The 21,687-nt window shown below is 49.1% G+C and overlaps 1 protein-coding gene across 1 annotated transcript; it reads right to left on the reverse strand.

Moving 5' to 3' along the window:
* Positions 1 to 4,747: 4,747 nt before the first annotated feature.
* On the reverse strand, positions 4,748 to 20,798 carry Rab4a (RAB4A, member RAS oncogene family). The gene is made up of 8 exons (XM_042686040.1): positions 20,691 to 20,798; positions 14,301 to 14,381; positions 13,998 to 14,112; positions 12,528 to 12,590; positions 10,934 to 11,088; positions 8,467 to 8,562; positions 5,986 to 6,114; positions 4,748 to 5,555 (listed from the first exon to the last, which is right to left on the reverse strand). The coding sequence occupies exons 1-7, from the start codon at positions 20,719 to 20,721 to the stop codon at positions 5,999 to 6,001; spliced, it is 657 nt and encodes a 218-aa protein (XP_042541974.1). The 5' UTR covers positions 20,722 to 20,798; the 3' UTR covers positions 4,748 to 5,555; positions 5,986 to 5,998.
* Between the last annotated feature and the right edge of the window lie 889 nt (positions 20,799 to 21,687).

Genomic DNA, 21,687 nt, shown 5'->3' on the forward strand with positions numbered 1-21,687 from the left:
TGCAAGCTGGGTGCTAAAGACTCATGCTTGTAATCCTAGTTACACAGGAGGCTGAGATCTGAAGATCATGGTTCAAAGCCAGTCTGGGCAGGAAAGTCTCTGAGACTCATTATCTCCAATTAACCACCAAAATTGGATAGCAGAGCTGTGGCTCAAGTGGTACTAAGACTTGAGCAAAAAAAGCTCAGGGACAGGACCCAAGCCCTGAGTTCAAGCCCTAGGACCAGCACAAAGGGGAAAAACCCCAATATTGCACATTTGTTGTACAAGCTGGCTCTTTACTATGTACAGGAATTGGAAGAAAAGGCTTTCTAACAAATGTAGGGAAAATAGGAGAAAGACTGAGAAATTAGCAATGGCGCCATTAACCAAACCGCCTTGGACCATCTTGGGAGAGAAATGGAAATGAGTCAGTTATTAACCTATAAGGATTTGGTTAAAGGAGACATGTCTCCACAGAACATTCAAGAAGACTAAGAAGGCACTCCGAGTGCAGCAGGGTGGAGGATGGTATAAGGACGTATAAGGATGGTAGTGTCGGGCTGGGAAGGTGGCTCAGTGGTAGAGTGCTTGCCTTGCATGCATGAGGCCCTGGGTTCAATTCCTCAGCACCACATAAACAAAAAGAAAAAAGCTGGAAGTGGCGCTGTGGCTCAAGTGGTAGAGCGCTAGCCTTGAGCTGAAGAGCTGAGGGGCAGCGCCCAGGCCCAGAGGATGGTGTTGCCTATTGTTAAATCAGGGAAGGGTCAGGTGACACCTGAGTCTGCCTCACAAACTTCTGCAGGGGCGTCGGAGCCTGTGGCTCCAGTGCAGAAGTGAGACAAGTGGCTGTGGGGATGGCCATTTCGCTGGTGTGAGCCTAATGTGTTTGAAACGCACACACATGCACACGCACGTGGACATCCTCTCTTCAGAGAGAAAAGCCTTTTGCTGCTGGTTCCAGGCTGTGGTTCTCTAGTCACACTGACCACAGGTGTTTTTAAAACAACCCAAGTTCCACTGACTCTCACTTCTGTGGCAGTGACACCCCCAGGAGTCTGGTGTCATTAATGCTTCGTGGACGTAGTCTTCTTCAGGAGAGAACGCTGCCTTCTCAGTTACCATGGACTGACAGCTAACATTTAACGAAGACAAATGCTTAATTAAACCACTACAAAAAAGCTGTGGATTTAAATAGCTGGACAGTGTGGAGTATAAGTTGGTACAAGGTCTATATAGGGCAAGTCAGCTTTAACTTTATTAAAAGGTCGAGTGTCTTTGAATTAGCAGCTGTGCTCTGGAATTTTCCCCAATCCATCCATGTGAGCATGACAAATAAGTTATACACAACACAGGACAGAGCCTGGTCATCTGCCTCCAGATACTCTGAAAGGGAGAAAGTGAGGAAGAGGAAAAGGCAGCAAGGATTTCAGGAGTACTGAACACATAGTCATGCTGCTCCAGGGATGCCAGGTGAGAAGGCTCAGCTGGAAAGACGCACAGCCCCAGAGACGCCTGGTGTGGAAACACAGTGAAGGCAGCACACTTCCCATTTATACACTTCCAATGTGCAATAGTGTCAACCTACCGAAACCCATCATCAGAGTTGCAGGTTGTAACAATATTCCTAGTTTTCACAATTTAGCACTAAAGTTATTGTTTTTAATTGGAAATACTCCTTCTTGTGAAAAAAAAAAAAAAAGGTGAGGCTCTGAGGCTCATGGCAGATCACGTAATGTACAGGAGTACCTAGGATGGGGTGAGGCTGAGACCTCACAGCAGATCCCTAATGTACAGAAGTACCTAGGACAGGGTGAGGCTCTGAGACCTCACAGCAGAACCTCTAATGTACAGGAGTACCTAGGACGGGGTGAGGCTGAGACCTCACAGCAGATCCCTAATGTACAGGAGTACCTAGAACAGGGTGAGGCTCTGAAACCTCACAGCACATCTCTAATGTACAGGAGTACCTAGGACAGGGGGAGGCTCTGAGACCTCACAGCGGATCTCTAATGTACAGGAGTAACCAGGATGGGGTAAAGCTTGGGAAGTAGATGAAGACATGCTCTCCAACTCAGTAGATCACAGAGCCAGTTTTAGGTGAAGTTATGTAATCTTGAAGTCAGGGTAGGAAAATAAACACCTGCCACTCCTTCGGTCAGTCCTGTGAGGACATGGCTGTCACTCATCTTCACTCTTTAACCCTCACTCTGTGGGCTCACCACAGGGACTTGGCTGTGGTGGTGCCCGAGAGACTGGCAAAGCTGAGGAGCAGCACTGACTCCTCATACCACACTGCACAGCAGACTGGCCGTGGGCTTGGCGCAGCCTTGTATGGGTCCAACTTGAGTCCCACTGGTTCCTGTGAGGCCTGGTGGGTCCTTCATGGGTCCTCAGTGGAGCTCCCAGCAGCTCCTTGTGCGGTTGAAGCTCCCTGATCCCGGAGAGAAGGTCTCTCTAGGACAGACCATACACGTTCACACATGCTGGCTCCTACTGTGGAGGTGCCATGACCCACGCCAGAACTCCCAAGAAACACAGATCCACACAGCACACATTCAACTCTCTCAAACCTAGGATGCAAAATAAAATGAGCAGATGATCCGAACAGATACCTTTCAAGAGAAGAAGTCCAAAAGGACAACAACTATATGAAATAATGTTCCACATCTTCATCCGGCAGGGAAATGCAAATTAAAACTACGCTAAGATTCTGCATCATCCCAGTCGGAATGCAACCAGCAAGAAAACAACAAATGCTGACTAGGGACCCACGTACATAGCTGGTGGGAATGTGAACTAGTCCAGCCAGGAGGGAAATCTGTACTGAGCTTCCTCAAAAACTAAAATTAGACCCACCATAGGATACTGCTGCACCACCTCTGGGTATATACCAGAAGGAATGAAAGTCAGCTGCTTACAGAGACCTGAACACCCATGTATGTGGCAGCACCGTGAATTAATATTCACCTAAGGAGTCAGCCTATTAAGAGTATTTAGCAACAGCTGAATGGATAAGTACAATGTAGCATTTATACATGATGGAGAATTATTCAGCCATAAAGGAGACTGAAGTCATGTCACATGCAATGAATGAAACTGGAAATCATTGGGTTAAGCATAATGAGTCATGCTCAGAAAGCCAAACATCACATTCTCTCTCCTGTGGAAACCATGGCCTGCCCGCCCAGCACAACTGGCCACATGTTGGAAAAACCCCAGTATGTTATGAAAGAAGAGAACCTTGCCTTTCCAATGTAGATCAGTTTGGCCTTGTGGGCTCCTGATGGTATGGGAACTCCTAAAGTTAAAATATGTGTGCTGAACTATTTTGGGGGAAACGGCAGATTTCCGATGACTATGTATGAAGAGGTGGAGACACTCAAGAGAGGAGGGGGGTGTGAGCACCTGAGGTGGCCAGGAGGCACAGGGGCCCCAAAGCCACAGCTGCAGTCTGGATCCTGAAAATCTCCACAGCTGAAATTGGAAGAACACATGAGGGTGTGTGTGTGTGTGCGCGCACACACACACCGGTGCTAGGGCTTGGGCTCAGGGCCTGGGTGCTGTTTCCAAGTGGTTTTTTGTTTGTTTGTTTGGTTTTTTTTTTGTCAAGGCCTGTGCTCTACCACTTGTGTCACAGCTCCACTTCTGGCTTTTTTGCTGATTAACTGGAGGTAAGAGTCACATGGACTAGCCTGCCTGGTCTGGCTTTGAATCCCGATCTTCAGATCTCAGTTGAGTAGCTAGGATCACAGGTGTGAACCACTCATGTAGGGCCACAATGCTATTTTAAAAGAAAACAATCAACATGTCCTGGTTACATTATTTCAGACAGGAAAATTAACCCTCTTATTTGAGGTGAGGCGGACAACCTGGCCACTGTCTCACTTAAAGTTAGTCTAATGTTCTTAAAAAGATCTAAAAACAACTCTTAAAGTTGCTAATACAGTTAGGGAGGTAACTAAGCAACAATTGTGACAAGCTGGGCTCTGTATTTACCTAGATTAGGAAATACACTCACCTGACAAAGTTATTCATAGTTCTCAGGTAGCAGGATGTGGTGGCACATACCTGTAATCGCAAGTTTCTTAGGGGGTAAAGGCAGGAGGATCAGGACTTTGAAGCCAGCCTGGACAAAGTTAGTGACACTCTATCTCAAAAACAAAAATGCAAACAAAAAGGCTGGTGATGTAGCTCAGTGCTTGGTACTAGAAGAAAAAGTTCATGGGCTGGGAAGCTAGCTCAGTGGTAGAGCGCTTGCCTTGCATGCATGAGGCCCTGGGTTCGATTCCTCAGCACCACATAAGCAAAAAGAAAAAAGCCAGAAGTGGCACTGTAGCTCAAGTAGTAGAGCGCTAGGCCTTGAGCTGAAGAGCTGAGGGACAGCACCCAGGCCCAGAGTTCAGGCCCCACAACCGGATTCCCCCCCGCCCCAAAAAAAAAAGAAAGAAAAAGTTCATAGGTGTTTAAAAGTTCTAATTATTTCTTCCAAAAAAAAGGGAAAGAAAGTGAACCATAATCCTCCATGCCACAATACAAATTGAATTTTAGCATGAGTCTTTAAGCAGTTACCCATGTTCTTAATGATCCCGAAAACTCTTCAAGAAGCTGCAAGCTGTGTTTTCAACCAACTCAGTGTAGATCCCAAACTATGATGTTCTCATTTTCACATGTGTGGATCTAAAAAAACTATAATCTCAAGTCTAAATGACCTTTATAACCTTTTCCTAGAAAATTAGTTCTCCTAAAGGAGACATTAAGAGGTTTTTGAAAATGTAATGTTTTGTAGGATGTATTCATACATTTTCCATGAATTGTCCAAAACCAAACCACTTCCGTCTGTTTCTCCGAGGTGGGGACATCACTGATCGCAGGCACTGAGGTCTGGCGTCCAGCAACATTTGTTTATTGGTTACAGGATAAGGAGGACACAGTGCAACACAGGATCTGTGGTCTCCTTACAGCTGGCTTATAAGACAGTTCACAGGAAACCCACTTTCCATTGCATTTTGGATGCTAGCCAGTGACTACTGATCTGGCGTTTTGAGTGTGGAACACACCAACAGTGTAGAATGGAATAAGCAGAATTAAGTAAGTAGTGCACTGATTAGTGGTGCCAGAGTCCTTACCTATCAGGTCATAAATATAACCAACACGCTGAGAAAAAAAACACACCTCACTCACCAATTTCAGTTCCTGTGATTAAAAAAATTAAACATTTAGCGCAATTTTCTATCCTATCATATATCAGATACATGCCTTGGAAATGTGCAAGATGTGTTTGGAACAGAGCTACAACGGAAATGTCAGGTGGGAGGGAAGGTGCGGCCAGAGTTCTACATACAGGTTACATACATGAACATGTTTAGTAGAATTGTCCACTGAGTTTCCACACACATGTACACATCTGATGATACTGTCCATCGAGTCAGAGTTATTACACAGAGGCCGGGCCATCCTCCAGCGGGCATTGCTGTTTCCTCACAATGATCTACTGCACAGAGTAGAAAAAGATGGCAGGAAAAACATCAGATTCTTCACCTTCCAGCAGCTATGTCCTGATACCATGGTAGAAACTGGAAAACATTAGCAACAATTAGAATTCTGTATGGTTGTAACTGCAAAATTATATATATATATATATATATACATACATACATACATATGTATGTATGTAGATAGATAGCCGGAGCCTGAATTAATGAACATCTCTTGTTGAATGGTTACTTACACATGCTAGATAATGCTAACTATAAGAAGTCCATAGCAATAAATAGAAAAGAGGAAGCTTTGAAAAGTTAAATGGAAAGTTTGTTGGTTTTAGCAAGAAGCCATTCGTGGAGGCCTCCTCCGTGAAGGGAGGAGGGTTCCAGCCTAAGATCCTTGGCCCAGGCTGCCCATCCTGCCTTCCCATCCTGCACAGCGTAAGTCCCGTGCTCACACTGTCCTCTCCCGTCCCGGCGGCTTCCTGTCCGCCCTCCTCCTCCTCCTCAGTCAGGCACCCACCTTGCGTCGCGGCCTAGCAGCCGCATTCCTGTGCACTGGGGGCCTGTGTGCGTCTGGGGGACCGCAGCTGTCTCAGGGCAGCATCGCCGTACTGGATGCCAGAGCCCATTCTCTCAGGGTCCAGCTCACCTGAGGACCACACAAGCATTTTTAGCAAGAATGGTCACAAATGCTGTGGTCCCCAAACTAGCAGATTCAGAGCACCAGGCACGGAGGAAAGAGGAAGAACACAAACCTGTGCTTGTGTGGGAGCTATGTATCACTGGTGGTGGTGGGGTAGTCACAGGACCAGTGACCCATCCCACTTCAAAGAGTCTGCGAGGCTGGGGCGGGGTGGGGGGCGGAGGGGGCAGCAAGCAATCGAGGGGGACTTTTATTGCATACTCTTTTTTGGTCCATTGTACGGTTTGAACTTAGGGCCTGAGTGCTATCCCTGAGCTTTTTTGCTCTTTGAGCCACAGCTAACTGGAGATGAGAATCTCATGGACTTTCCTGCCCAGGTTGCCTTCAGACTGCCACCCTCAGATCTCAGCTTCCTGAGTAGGATTACAGGTGTGAGCCAACAGCGCCTGGCTTGCATACTCTTCATATTGTTTGCATTTATACATTCATAATATGAATATGTTATATATACACAAAAAAGTCAACGTAAAATTAAACAAAGCGGAACATTGTTCCCCCACTAGAAGCAGTTCTGTTAGTACACGCTGAACATTGCTCTTCTGTGCAGCCATGATTGGGAGAATGGGACAAGCCCTACCAGCCCCTCCTCGAGGACCACATTCCCTGGGTTCAGCTTAATCTGTCCTGGGGCTTGGACTCAGGGCCTGGGTGCTGTCGCTGAGCACTTTTGCTCAAGGCCAATGTTCTACCACTTGAGCCATAGCTCCACTACGAGCTTTTTGGTTAACTGGAGATAAGGGTCTCATGGGCTCTTCTGCCTGGGCTGGCTTTGAACCGTGATTCTCAGATCTCAGCCTCCAGTGCCTAGCTTTGTTCAGCTCATCATGCTCCTAGGTAGACAGGGCAGCCCAAGCTTTCCTTGGTCATACCAGGATCCATGCACCTGCCCCCAGTAGTTGGTCCTCACAGAGCTGCCAGCCTGGCTCCCCAGCCCCTACCTGTTCTCAGAGGCTTCCCCTGCATGGACAGCAGTTGTGGAAGTGTCCGGAAACACTGACCTGCCAGCCCCACCGATTCTGCAGCATCGACCCAGGGGCTGCTGGGGACCAGGACTATCAACACACCCAGTGGCTGCCGCACAGCCAGGCTGAGAAAATGTGACCTGGAAGGTGATCTCCATTCCCCAGGCTGGCCGCTGTCGCCCAGTGTCCCTGCGCCCCTCACCTGCGGGGCTGTTCTCTTCCTCACACTTGCCCTATCTGGGCGACTTCCATCCTCTGTCTGCGGAAGGCTGCCCTCCTCGCAGCACTCTGTCTCTCCCATGAAAGTTTCTTAAGGGCAAAGGTTGTGACTTCTCATTCTGATAACACGTGGCAACGAACAGCTGCGTGTTGTTGAGATGGGTCTCCCGGTCCAGCCCAGCTGGCCTCACACCCCTGGGCACAAGTGGTCTGGCAGCCCCCTAAGTTGATGGGACCTCAGGGGTGCACTGCCTCCAGAGGTGCTCAAATATGTGAGGACATTAAAATGCCCACATTTACTTGTGGCAACATTTAAGTAAAAAATCCAAGTTACTGGGTGACAATCATGTAATACTCTGTTAGCTGACCACTGACAGACTGTTTAAAAATTCTCACTGAAACCGGGCGCTGGTGGCTCACACCTGTCATCCTAGTGACTCAGGAAGCTGAGATCTGAGGATCACAGTTCAAAGCTAGCTCAGGCAGGAAATTCTGTGAGACTGATCTCCAATGAGCCACCAGAAAACCCAAAACTGAAAGTGAGGCTGTGGCTCAAAGTGGCAGAGTGCTAGCTTTGAGTGAAAGAGCTCAGTGACAGTGGCCAGGTCCTGAGCTCAGGCCTGATGACCGACAACAAACATTCCCACTGAAGCAACAATGAGATGTCAGTTGAAGCCCGCTGGCTAGTGTAACAACAGTTATTGTCAACCACACAGCCGTGGTACCCAGCTTGCAGCAACCAGTGCCGTAGTCCCTCCCTAGCCTTGCCCAGCCGACCCTGCCTCAAAGGTGACCATTTCAACGGGATCAACATTGTGGCAGCCCAGCCACCTGCTCTTCCTTCTTGACTGACCACCCAATGACGTGGCTGTCAGGGTAAGCCTGCCCCATGGGCTCCAGCCCAGATGCTCTCTTCCTAGGCAGTGAACCCATGTCCCTTGTAGAAGCTGTCCTGGCAAGTGGGCACAGGACCCTCAAACCTGTCACTTCAACTTCAGACTGGCAGGTGCAGAGAGAGTATGCTTTGCTGGGAAAAGTGCCAAAGGTAACATACATGGCCAGAAAACCACAGAAAACCTACATGAAAGTGTCCAGAAAAAGGCTTTTTTTTTTTTACCTGATTCAATTTTGTTAAGTATTTTTCTTGCACATTGCATAAAAGCTTCTTCTACGTTCTCTCCTGTCAGTGCGCTGGTTTCTAGGAACATCAGCTCTAAAGGGGACACCAAACAAGACATGGAGGCATGTTTACAAGATTTTTAACTACAAAGAGGCTGTTTATCATTCTCTTAGACTAGAATTCATCACCCCAAACCCTCTCCTCACTGGCTTGTCTGGTCTGGAGGTTTGAACTCAGGGCCTCAGACTTGGTTGGCTGGCTGGTGTTCTACCTCCTAAGGCAGTTTGGCTTTTTGCTGCTGCTGTTGTTTTTTGTAGTCAGTTGTAGGGATTGAACTCAGGGTCTGGGCACTGTCTCTGACTTCTTTTGCTCTGGGCTAGTGCTCTACCACTTGATCCACATTGCCACTTTCAGTTTTCTGGTGGTTAATTGGAGATAAGAGTCTCATGGGCTTTCCTGACTAGGTTGGCTTTGAACCATGATCCTCAGTCCTCAGTCTCCTCAGGAGGTAAATTTCAGGCATGAGCCACCAGCACCTGATGCTGTCTTGTTTGTTTTGTGCTAGTGGTAGGGCTTTACCTCAGGGCCTCATACTTTTGGTTGGGTTTTTCTGATCACATTTAGCATTTTCCACTTGAACCATGCCTCTAGTTCTGGCTTTTTTGCTGGCTAATTGATGCTGAGTCTCTTGGGTTTGTCTGCCTGGGCTGGTTTTGATTATCAGAGCTAAACCTTTTGGGTAGTTGGGATATTGCTGTTTTATTTTTTTTATTTTGGAGATGGAGTTTTGTGGATTTTTCTAGTTGGGCTGGTTTCAAGCCAAAGTGCTCTGTACTTTAGCCTCCCAAGTAGATAGTATTAGGCCTGAGCCACTGGTGCCCAGCTCCCATCTTTTATAAACACAAAGCTGGTGAACGTTCAATTTGTTCTAAGAAACGCTAAAGGGAATATAACCTTTTCTGATCAGTAATTATTGCTTTGTGCTTGGCCCAACCTGTGGACAAGATGAAAGGCTGGCTTTCATAAGCCAGTGCGTGTCAGGAAGGAGGCTAGCTGAAATGGCAATCTAAGGCCTTGATTTATATCCAGCCATAATGTCCTTCTCTCTCTCTCTCTCTCTTTAGTTCCAAGGCTAGGACTTGAACCTGCTCCCTACACTTTTGCTCACTGGCTTGCATTTTACCAACCAAGCTATGCCTCCAGCCCCTAATTTCCTTCTCTCAACGATCTGTACTACCTATGGCATTCACGCTTGCTGGGGGGCTGTGATGCCATTTGCCATGCAGCACATGAGGAAGCCTTACAAAACCAATTCTCCTTTCATCCCCAGAGCAGGGGTGAACAGCCTCCCGATCTCTAGTCCTGCCTGGCAGAAGCAGCCCTTCCCAACTCTCTCACATGAGTGTTGGCTCTGTTCGCAATGCCTCCATGTAAACAGCTGTAGGGGTATGGACCACTCTCCTGTCAGCAGAAAACCTGTTGAGCAGAAAGATCCAATTCTACCCCAGAGTCCAATCAAAACTGACGTTATTATATTCTAGTTCTGGAGTACTTTCAGAACGAAAGCTGTTGTTATTGTGTCCTGTTACTGGTACTTGCCCTCAGGCTCTCACACTCTAATTAGGTAATTTTTCCATTCAAGACTGACAATCTATCCCTTCAGCCACTCCTCTACTTCCTAAAGTTATTTAAGACATCTGAATTTTAAATCACTCTGCTCTCCCTAGCAAGCACTTATTTTATGTGGCAGTATGTCTATTCCGAATGGAAAATGAAAATTTCAAAGTCACGTACAACCAAATGGCTGGCATCATGAGAAAAATAAAGCCGCCCATCCAAGTTTATACAACTATTTTCCTTTCTATTTAAGGTGAATATTTCACCAATTTGGTTTCAAACTACATAAAAACTGCTCTGTCCCAAGACCTCTGTATCCAGAGATTCTAGGCTGAAAAGTCATTAAAGAATGTTAATGCATTTGCTTTCTTCAGTATATTGTGTGTATGCGCGTGCACGTGTGTATGTCTGTGTGTGTGTGTGTGTGTGTGTTCGTGGTGTCCTGGGGCTTGAACTTAGGGCCTACACGCTGTCCCTGAGTTTCTTTTGCTCAAGGCTAGCATTCTACCATTGAGCCATAGCACCACTTCCAGCTTTTTCTGAATAGTTTATTAGAGATAAGAATCTTATAGATGTTCCTGCCTATGCTAACTTTGAACTGTGATCCTCATATCTCAGCCTGAGTAGCTAGGATTACAGGTGTGAGCCACCAGCACCTGGTGTATAGTAACTTTGTAGGCCCAAGGCAGTGTAATGTAAATACACTCAATAAGCCTAAATTTATGATGGAAATTCCACATTTTCTAATATAATTTAATCCCCAAACACCAGGAGGAGTTTTAAAGCCAACGAAATGCCTGGCCCCCAAATCTCCCCTTTCAGAAGCTATAAGAGGCAGGTCACTTGCCATTCTCCTGTGCGAACCTGGAGGCTTCGAGGAAGGTGACTTCCCGGTCCCCGTCCAGGTCCTTCTTGTTCCCGCACAGGATAATCACGATGCTCTGGCTGGCCAGCATTCTGGCATCTGTTAACCAATTAGTAAGCGCATTGTAGGTTTCTCGGCTGTGTGACATAAGATTGTGGAAATAATACATGTATTTTATAAACTAGCAACTCTTTCCAGTCATTCTCACTATGCACACTGACTTTCAATGTCTCCTAGAAGGGCAGCAATGCCTCAGGGGTAAACCAGCAACCTGAACATACATAGGCCATACTGCTGGGTGTGTGTCCTTTCCTTTTCAGCAAAATATGATGCTAAGGCAGGTGCTTTGCTTTTGTCTGCCCAGTCAGAGTTCCAAAGAAGAAGGGAATCATTATCTGTTCCCAGATCTCTCTGAGTGCTTGAGGCCTGTGCTGGACACGTGCTAATGCTGACCACTGCCACCTGGCAGGCCTGTGCATGTGCAGGCACCTTGCTCGCTCCACACAGCTCCAGTGGGGCTCAGTGACAGATCATCAACCCGGCTCTCAGATGCCAGGGCCCAGGCAGGCCTCAGTGTCAGCTCGGCAGACCTGACGTGGCTTGTCCACTACAGCACTGACTCTGATGTGGCCTGTCTACTACAGGACTGGCTGACAGGGCTTGCCCACTACAGGACTGACTCTGGCAGGACCTGCTGAATGGCCTCCTGTGTCTAAGACAGGCACAAGTGATGGCAGAGGCCTTTATACTTGAGCAAGTCTTGTCATTCGAGGAAGGGCAGGAGGCAGGTGCCAGGAGTGGCCACCTCTCTGGAGAAGGTAGCCATATGCCGCCTGCTTCCTGGACAGCTCTCTCCAGGAAGGACCAGACGTTTCCAGGACAGTGTCACAAATCTGGGTCAGCACTGTGGGTGGGATTTCCTCGTGGGCAGGAACCCCACTTTGTGTGAAAGCTGGTCCCATTGTCACCAGCCACATGGGGCATGGAGTGTTGGAAATGTGGCCAGAGCAGCCGAGGCTTGACATTTAATATTACTCATTAGTTCCATCAAGCTGTCACATGTTGCTGACAGGCACCGACATGTACACTTTCTAGCTACCATCTGAGACTTGTGGTGCCTCCAGGGTCATCAGTTATAATGGTTCTAATATGGCGTACCGCTAGCTATGGTAATAACATGATTATTACAGATGATCTTACAGATGAGGAAACTGAGTCCATCCAGCTGAGGCCCAGCCAGCAGGGGTCCCAGAACCAGTGACCAGAGCTGGACTCTGAAGCCAGCCACACAAGCCCAGCGTCTGTGTCCTCAGCCCCTGGGTCCGCTCCTATAACAGAGCTCTGTGGACCTCAAGGTAAGTGCCCAGCATGGAATAAAGTATAAAAAAGCAGGAGTGCTCTGTCTACCCGCAGCTTCAAAGCACGTCTCTCCCTTGCAGAATGGTGGTTAGGACTAACTAAAAACCTCCAAGACATCACCAAAAGGGCGCTAGCCACACAATACACATGTACAGGGACTCTCACCAAGATGGCGGGACACAGACCCCCGGGGGCCTCAGCAACCGTGCTGGCTTACCTGGTGATGTCGTAGACCAGGAGTGCCCCGGCCGCTCCTCTGTAGTAGCTTCTTGTCACAGACCTGGAGGAAGAATGACGTGGGTTTTGTTTTCAATCAGTCAAGATCCTCCAGTGTTCCACACCCATAAAACCTCATTTTCTTCATGAACCACAACATAGGGACGGGCACTGAGAACTGACTCAAGAGATCGACATCAATGTGTTTTCTGGAAAAGTTGTATCACAGTGAGGATGGGGAGAAGGCCATGCTAGGTGGCAGCAAGCAGGACGCTTCCTCTCAAGTGAGGGCATCTTGGAGTGGACAGAGATGTGTCCAGTGGACAGAGGCTTTCCCGTGTGCTGGGAGGGCACTGGGAGGCCAGGTGTGTGGTGACCAGAGGCTGACCCGCGTGCTAGGAGGGCACTGGGTAAGTTCCTGGCTTCTCTGTAAGCCTCCACTTTCCTGTGCCCTGTGCTGCTCCCCACCTTGCTCAGGGCAAAGGGGGGACCCAGAGAGGAGCTGCCTGGCCTCTAGCCGGCGCCCCAGTCACATTGCCCTGCATGCTCCCCTTCCCTCCTTGCTCTGCCTGCACTGTCACAAAAGCACAGGGGGGAGAAGGTCCTTGGGATCCATATTGGCCACAGAATGTGGTCCAGTTAGCTGAACACATCCCCAGAGGAGCACCTTAAAAATTCATCTTCAGAAAGAAAGTATAGGAAGTGGAGGCATGGCTCAAGTGGTAGAGTGCCAGCCTTGCACAGGAAAAGCCAACCCAGAGTAAAAGGCTCTGAGCCCAAGTCTCAGTATTGGTGCATGTGTGCATGCGTGTGCCCACGTGTGCATGCGCACACACACACACACAGATTAAATTAAATATAACAGGACTCAGCCAGGTGCCACCGGTGGCTCAGGCCTGTAATCCTAGCTACTCAGGAGGCTGAGATCTGAGGTTCAAAGCCAGCCCGGGCAAGAAAGTCCGTGAGATTCTTATCTCCAATAAACCACCTGAAAACCAGAAGTGGTGCTGTGGCTCAAGCGGTAGAGTGCTCACCTTGAGCTGAAGAGCACAGGGACAGCGCCCAAGTCCAGAGTTCAAGCTCCAGGACTGACAAAAAAAAAAAAAGAAAAAAGATACAGGATTCTAGGCATTCACATACAGTGAGACCAAAGGTGGCATTCTTAGGGGAGGCACACAAAGGTGCAAGACCTCTGTGCCTCTGATCATAGAAAATAGTAATTATCTTAATGAACTCCAGGAAATGGAAACAAACAAAGAAAGAAAGTGTAGAAAACAAAAACACTTGCACCAGTTCTTTGTTCTGGCTTCAGTCTAAAAGCAGTGTGTGCCCAGTACTCCTGATGTGTCTGTACACACTCAGCTCACCAGGCTGGTGTCTGAACTTAGTCCAGGGGAAGGCTTTGACATTTTACATAGTGAGAGAATACATTGATTTCCAATATCTTTATCAACTTAAGAGAAGAGTCTACCTGAATCGTTCTTGTCCTGCTGTGTCCCATATTTGTAACTTTACATATTTACCACCAACATTTATTATCTTTGAACCAAATTCCACTCCTATTGTATGATTTGAATCATCTTTGACTAAAAAAGAAAACAACAAAGAATATAATTTTGCAACATTAGGGTAACAGGCTCATGTTCAACAAGTTACATTACAAAATCAAGGGCACTGTCAACTTTCTTTACCCATTCATTTCTCATTTTTGTCAGATGCTGGCAAAATTATTCACTTTCAAGGAAAACACAAGTAGCCGTTTGGTATTACTTACATTTTTTTTCAATAAATTGGTGAAGTAAGCAAGATTTGCCAGTTCCTGCATTTCCGATAACCAAGAACTTAAACAAGAAATCTGAAAGACAAAGAGAGATTGTGAGATGTAACTTTAAAATGGGTGCTACAAATCTATTCTTTTTTTTTTTTTTTTAATCAAGGATTAACCTCAGGGCAGGGGACTTGAGCCAGGCTCTCAGCCCAGCTTTTTGCAGGTTGTTTAGACTTTTCTGCAAGGGCTGGCTTCAAACCAAGATCCTCTGGATTAGCCAGGACTATATGCATTACCCACTGGAGCCAGTCTTGAATTTAATGAAATCTTATGTTAGTATAAGAGAAGAGTAAAAACAATAAAATTGACTTTACTTCTTCACATCTCATTTATATTCCTGATTCAGAGATTTTTTTCCCAAGCTGTGCTGTTGAACAACTTCTTTTGAAGTTGGAAAGCTGAATACTGCTCATGGATAAAACTGTGCCTAATAGCCACTATTCAAACAAAGCAGCAAGCAAAATCAGCATAGAAAATTCTGTTATTTTTTACAGGAAAGAAGCCCTCTTCTTCTCTGAAATGGATGCAAGTTCTCGCATGGCAGATCTGCAGGTAGGAGTGAGTTCCCGTGCTGCAGACCTGCAGGTATGAGTTTCCCAGCTGCAGGCATGCAGGTACGAGTGAGTGCCCGCGCTGCAGGCCTGCAGGGTCAAGGTCTTTTCCCTTATTGGTCACTGTAGGAACAGCAGCCCAGGCCAAGTTCAGCTCCATGCAATACGTCTGACTCAATTCTTCACCCACAATCACATAGCTAATTCAGGGTCTTATTTCCACTACAAAGCAGCACTGGGGACACACACTGTTCTCAGCAATTTGCTTCGCTTTGTCTTCACCTACAATGTTTGTTCTGCTCATTCTGGAACAGCACAGCCAGCTCTCCCTCCCTTGGACTAACTGCTGTGTTCATCTCTTGATCTACCACCCCTGCCCACGCTGCCCTGCTCCTGAGGCTGTGAGGCCCTGCTCAGCAGTCCCTCATTTGACCGTGAGGTATAATCTCCAGATAGTTTCCTGGAACAGAGTAAGGCTCCTCAGACCCTGGCCTCCCTCCCTGCAGGTAAGACACAAGAGCGACTGGCCCCGGGCCCAGCCTCATCATCAGTGCTCAGAATGACCACTGCCACACAGACATCAAGCCATTCAGTCTCTCATTATTTCCAAATGTTTGTAGGCAATTAAATTCATAGGAAGCATACTGAGCGAGAAAGCCAGCTTCCTCAGACCACAACTTCACGTTTCCCTTAATGTAGCATTCTTTTTTTGGGGGGGTCCAGTCGTGGGGCCTGAACTCTGGGCCTGGGCGCTGTCCCTCAGCTCTTCAGCTCAAGGCTAACGCTCTACCATTTGAGCCACAGTGCCACTTCCGGCTTTTTTCTTTATGTGGTGCTGAGGAATCGAACCCAGGGCCTCATGCATGCAAGGCAAGCGCTCTACCACTGAGCCACCTTCCCAGCCCTAATGTAGCATTCTTGAAATGACAAAGTTACAGGAAATGCAAGCCGTCCGTGGTTGCCAGGGGCTTACGGTGGCAGGGCAGAGGATGCAGGAGGGTGCCTACAAACACAAGCAATGCCCTAGGTGAATGTCCTTCATCTCCAGCAGCATCCAAGTCTGGCTGAGATGTTGTGGCTCGTTGTGCAAAACGCCCTCATTGAGAAAGATGAGCTGTCCGTGTCCTCTGCTCACAGCAGAGCTGTGGCTGTGGGCTAGTATGGGTCCTCACATGGCCCTTGAAGCCAAGTCTACAGCACAGTATTGGGCGGTCCGCCCCACTCCGCTGAGGCCTGAGGCCTGGGTGAGTTGGTTCCAGAGTTTTCCTTCCTTCCTTCCTTCTTTCCTTCCTTCCTTCCTCCTTCCTTCCTTCCTTCCTTCCTTCCTTCCTTCCTTCCTTCCTTCCTTCCTTCCTTCCTTCCTTCTTTTCTTTTTCTTTTTTTGCGAGTCCTGGGGCTTGAACTCAGGGCCTGGGCACTGAACCCAGGGCTTCATGCATGCTAGGCAAGCACTCTACTAAGCCACATTCCTAGCCCCGAGATTTTTCCTTACTTTCAAGCCCAGAGATCGCCTGTATGACCTCTTTAGTATGGACAGGGCAATCAATAGAGGAATTTCAATTAGACTTGCATTTATACTAATACACTCTGATTTCTACTATAAAGAACATACAAGATTCTCAGTTCCTATTCTAGCCTTTTGTTTCATACTGTGTACCTAAGAGGATCTACTACTTCTTGAACAGAATCAAATCAAAGCCTGGTTCAGCATTCCTGAGGCTAGCCGTGTTCAGGACTGCTCAGAGCACTGAACAGAAGGTTACTAAGATAAGCTGCTCCCAGCTCCCCAAAGAGCCTTCTCCTCTGGTCTTGAATGATGAGACATCTGTAAAAGGCACCACAGGCTATGCACAGATATGCATTTATGTGGTGGTCACACCCATCATCTCTGGTCTGGGCAGGTAAATGAGAAAACCATGGCATCACTAAACATGCATTCTAGATATACTATTCCCAGTTATGAGACAGGACATGCTTGGCTCTTAAGTCTCAAATTGCTCTTCTGTGCGATTAAAAATTTATATATGAAATGATGATAAGCCTCTCTCTAAAATAGTTCTCACATTCATAATTTATTAGCACCTTATGAATAGCATCCATCCTTATCCCATCTAAATATCACTCCTGAAATTCTAGTCCAGATCACCTAAGTAGAAAGAGTCAAAAGACTGAGCCTGCTGTCACAGGAAAGACTGAGCCTAGGAGTGCTGTCATGGGAAAGACTAGGTCCAGGAGTGCTGTCACGGGAAAGACTAGGTCCAGGAGTGCTGTCACGGGAAAGACTAGGTCCAGGAGTGCTGTCACGGGAAAGACTAGGTCCAGGAATGCTGTCACAGGAAAGACTAGGTCCAGGAGTGCTGTCACGGGAAAGACTATGTCCAGGAATGCTGTCACAGGAAAGACTAGGTCCAGGAGTGCTGTTGCGGGAGTGACAATGAGAAAAGAGAACGACACCAGAGTACAAAGGAACTTAAAGGTTAGGCAAACATTCCTTAGCCAAGCATGAGGCAAATGTCTGGAAGGAGTGAACCAGATTGTTTTGTTTTGAGGACCAATGCTGGGCAAATGTGGCCAATGACAAGTGAAGGTGACAGTCATGGCCATGGTTTTGGTAGGCTGGCAGCTTCAATAGTCATACACTTTTTTTCCCCCCATGCCAGTCCTGGGGCTTGAACTCATGGCCTGGGTGCTGTCCCTGAGCTTTTGTGTACTCTATCATTTTGAACCATAGATCCACTTCTGGCTTTTGGTGCTTTTGGAGATGAGTCTCACAGACTTTCCGGCCTTCTGTGAGAAAAAAATGTGTTTTTTATCAAAGGGTGCTGCTTAAAAGTTCCTGCTTTGGATAGTGACCAGGCTCTTGTTAAGGAAAAGAGGAAATGCTTTGGGATAAGGAAGGATTTTTGAAATGTAAGGTTTTGTCTTAAAACTGGTTTCTTTTCAAGATGGAATTAAGACACACTTCAGACTATTCAAGAAATAGCAGAGGGTGCAAATACATTTTGAGATTACTTGTGCACTATTATTTATGTCAATACATTTTATGCTATTCAGACTAGGCAATCACCAGCAGACTGTGAACCTGAGCTCAACCAATCTGAGCAGAGGAGTGGGGCCTGCTGTGTTAGAGATAAATATGGAACAGCTTGTCTGCTCTGTGTGCTTGCTGGCCAGGTTTTTGGCTGGTGGTGCATTCTTCTGCAGAAGCAAATCTTGCCTTGCTGAGACAATTCTTTATTTTTGTGTCTATTGTTGTTATTCCGATGGTTCTTGGAGAACATATTTATACACTTCAAGCTGCGATCCTCAGATCTCCACCTCTTGAGTAGCTAGGATTACAGGCATGAGCCACTGTGCCTGGCTCACTTATTCTTTCCAAGGCTGGAAAGTAAGTAGAAAGTCTGCTTAATTGGGTTTATTTTATTTTATTTTATTTTTTTTTACTAGTTTGTGGTTTTTTTTTAAAAGTTCTCTTCAATTTTCTCCATTGAAAGAAAAGATGAGATTCAGAATTAGTAAAGGTAAAGGCACATGTGGAAGGCACCATAAACTAAGAACGTGATGTCCAGAGCCTCATGATCAGTAGTTAGTTGGTCTGTGATATTTGTCTGAGGCCTCCTACAGCATTACATTTCCTGCAAGAAAGTTTAGGTGCTCAACTCTGACCTGACCTGATCTCTTGCTTGGACTTTCTACCCTTAGTGTTCTTTAAGCAGGTGAAAGGAAAGGAGTGCAAATGTGAAATAAAATAAAAATGGCTCAAGGGCATATTTTGCTAGTGACGTTTATGACTGTGGTTCTCCGTAGAAGTGTCTGACCACTTGAAGGTCACTGGCAGGGTGGACACTATGGTTCCGACAGTCACCAGCTCTTCTGCATGAGTGGACATGGTGTCACGCCCCATGTCACCAGAGGGAGTGGGAGGGTGGGGTGAACCTGGAGTGTGTGCTCAGCACCCACCCTTCCTGGGGACCCTACCTCTCAAATTCCAAGCTTCCAAGGCCCCGCTGCTCCCCCCTTCTTGGCTGTGGGGCCACCCACACCCCACAGGAAGCTACTGCAGTTCTGCCTGCCGACCCTACCCTCCCTGAGGGGTCTGGGGCAGACCACATTCCTTCAGAACCCCCTCGAGCCCCCACCTTGTTTTTCATTATTCAACCATTAGTGTCACAACTGGATTAACACTCCACTCCTCTCTAGACTGTGGGCTTCCCAGAGCCACAGTGCTTGGAGCACTCCTGGCATCATAGTACCAACCGCACACAGGACTGGAAGGAGAGAGGGGGCTGATCTGCTCGTGTGTGTGTGTGTGTGTGTGTGTGTGTGTGTGTGTGTGTGTGTGTATGGTTGTGGGCTTTGTGCTGGCTACACAGGTATTCTGCACTTGAGCCATGTCCTACACCCTTTTTCCTTTCCAAGTAGCACTCCCTGTTTTTGCCAGGGGCTGGTATCAGACCTCCATCTTCCTACAGAAGGCCTCAAAGTAACTGGGGTGACAGTTGTGAACCATCACACCTGTCTTATTGAGATGGGAGTCCTACTAATTTTTTGTCAGGTTTGACTCTGAACCACAATCCACTGGACCTTTGACTCCCAAGTAGTTTGGATTATAGGAGTGATTCACCACACCCAGTTCTGAGGTCCAACACAAAGCAGCCTTCCTGCAGATCAAAGTCCCAACCTGAGGATACATGTACATGCACCTAAAACCCAGCTAGCAGATGGGTCTCAACTCTGATAGGAGTCATTCTTACCACGCAGGGGATAAGAAAAAGCAATCCCACACGTGTACGTGTACTGGGAAGCTTCATGTATAAAATGCGCGCACACACACACACACACACACACACACACACGAAGCTGGGAGAACAAAGATAAAACAGGCTTTAGCTTCCAAGTTTTATGGTCACGAAAAGGAGGTATGCTTATAAATAGCCATAATGCAACCTAGATCAGGCTAAAAAGCCAGAGAGGAGGAGTAAGAGCCATGGGGGAGAGGGAGAACCGTGAAGCCAGAGGCCTGGGAAGGGAGAGGCCTCCTCGGTCTGCGACTCATTGTAATCCCAGTGCAAAGAGAGATTCCGGGCCAGGAAAGGCAAAGAGGGGTGTCTGCAGAGCACTCCGGCATGCAGGCATGGCCCACGCCTTCCTCCCAGGCCACAGAGGTGCCAGGGGTACCCTGTCCCCACACTAGCTCCCAGACCCTGAGATTTTAAATAGGACGCGGAGAAAACAAGGTTGGAACACCTGGCAAACGCAGGAGAAAACCTGAAACAGCGCTGGCCCAGCCTGGCCCCGCGCCGGGCGGGACCCCGAGATCCCGGCCCTGCTCCAGGCACCCGGAGATCCAGGCCCTGCCCCCCATATCCCGAGATCCCGACCCAGCTCAGACACCCCAGATCCCGGCCCTGCCCCCCCCATACCTCGCGATCCCGGCCCTGCCCCAGTCACCCCGAGATCCGCGCCGTATCCCGGACACCCCGAGATCCAGGCCCTGCCCCACTCACCCCTAGATCCCGGCCCAGCTCAGACATCATGAGACCCTGGCCCTGTCCCAGTCACTCCGAGAACCCGGCCGTATCCCGGACACCCCGAGATCCAGGCCCAGCTCAGACCCCCCCAGATCCCGGCCCAACTACGGACACCCAGACCGCCAGAGCCCAGCTCGTTCCCGGGCCCCCAGAAATCCAGGCCTGGCCAGGACCCGCGACCCCGGTCCCCGCCCTGGCGCCGACCTCCCGGGACTCCCGCGGCCCCGCTCCGGATCCCGCGCCCAGCCGTCTACCGTAGGTCTCGGACATGGCCGTCTGCGCCATCCCACGGTGTCGCGGCCCGGCCGGGCTCCGTCCGGGCTCCGTCCGATGCCCACCGCTGGCGCGGGCCACGGGGCTGCGGCCCAGCCGGACTCAGCTCCGCGCACGCGCACGGCCGCCCCGCGGCCAGGCCCAGCGCCCTGGAGAGCCGGGCCCGGTGGGGAGGGGCTGAGGAGGAGGGGTTAGAGGAGGCCGGGAGGGGCCGGAGGGGCGGGGCTGGAGGTGGGTGGGAGGGGCTGGAGGGGACGGGGAGGGGCTGGGAGGGGAGGGGCTGGAGGAGACGGGGAGGGGCTGGGAGGGGAGGGGTCGAAGAAGGGCGAGGCTGGAGGAGGCAGGTGGGCGGGGGCTGGAGGAAACGGGGAGGGGCTGGGAGGGAGGGGCGGGGCTTGAGGGGGGGCTAGTGGAAACGGAGAGGGGCGGAGCTGAAGTAGAGGGGAGGGTGGGGCGGGCTAGTGGGGATGGGGAGGGACTAGGAGGGGAGAGGCTGGGGGAGAAAGGGTGGGCGGGGCTAGAGGTGGTGGGGCGGGGTCGTGGGAGGAGCGGGGCTGGAAGAGAGGGTGGGGCTGGAGGAGACGCGGTGGGCGGGGCTTGAAGAGATGGGGAGGGGCCTGAGGAGGCGGGGCTAGGGGAGCCGGGCGGGGCGGGGCGGGGCGGGGCGGGGCGGGCAGATGGGCGTCCCGGCTCGCACGGTTCAGCAGCCCGCTCCTGAAGCGCTGCAAGAATCCCAATTTCTACAATTATTTTATATCCACTTCTCGCCCAAGGCTCCCAGAGTCGGTTGCTTTCTTGTTTTGTCTTCCGTTTGGTTTGATTGAGGCTCCTGAGCAGAGTCGACTGCTCCTGATTAAAGCGCTTCCGTGGCGAGCTCGTGTCCGGGGCAGAAAGAGACAGGCGTCGGCTGGGGGTGGGGGGCGAGGGGGACGACGCTGGGACCCTTCAGCCCGGCTGGGGGGACGACGCTGGGACCCT

Source organism: Dipodomys spectabilis, unplaced genomic scaffold (genome assembly GCF_019054845.1).
Source record: "Dipodomys spectabilis isolate Male_0828 unplaced genomic scaffold, ASM1905484v1 ptg000096l, whole genome shotgun sequence".
Taxonomy (NCBI): domain Eukaryota; kingdom Metazoa; phylum Chordata; class Mammalia; order Rodentia; family Heteromyidae; genus Dipodomys; species Dipodomys spectabilis.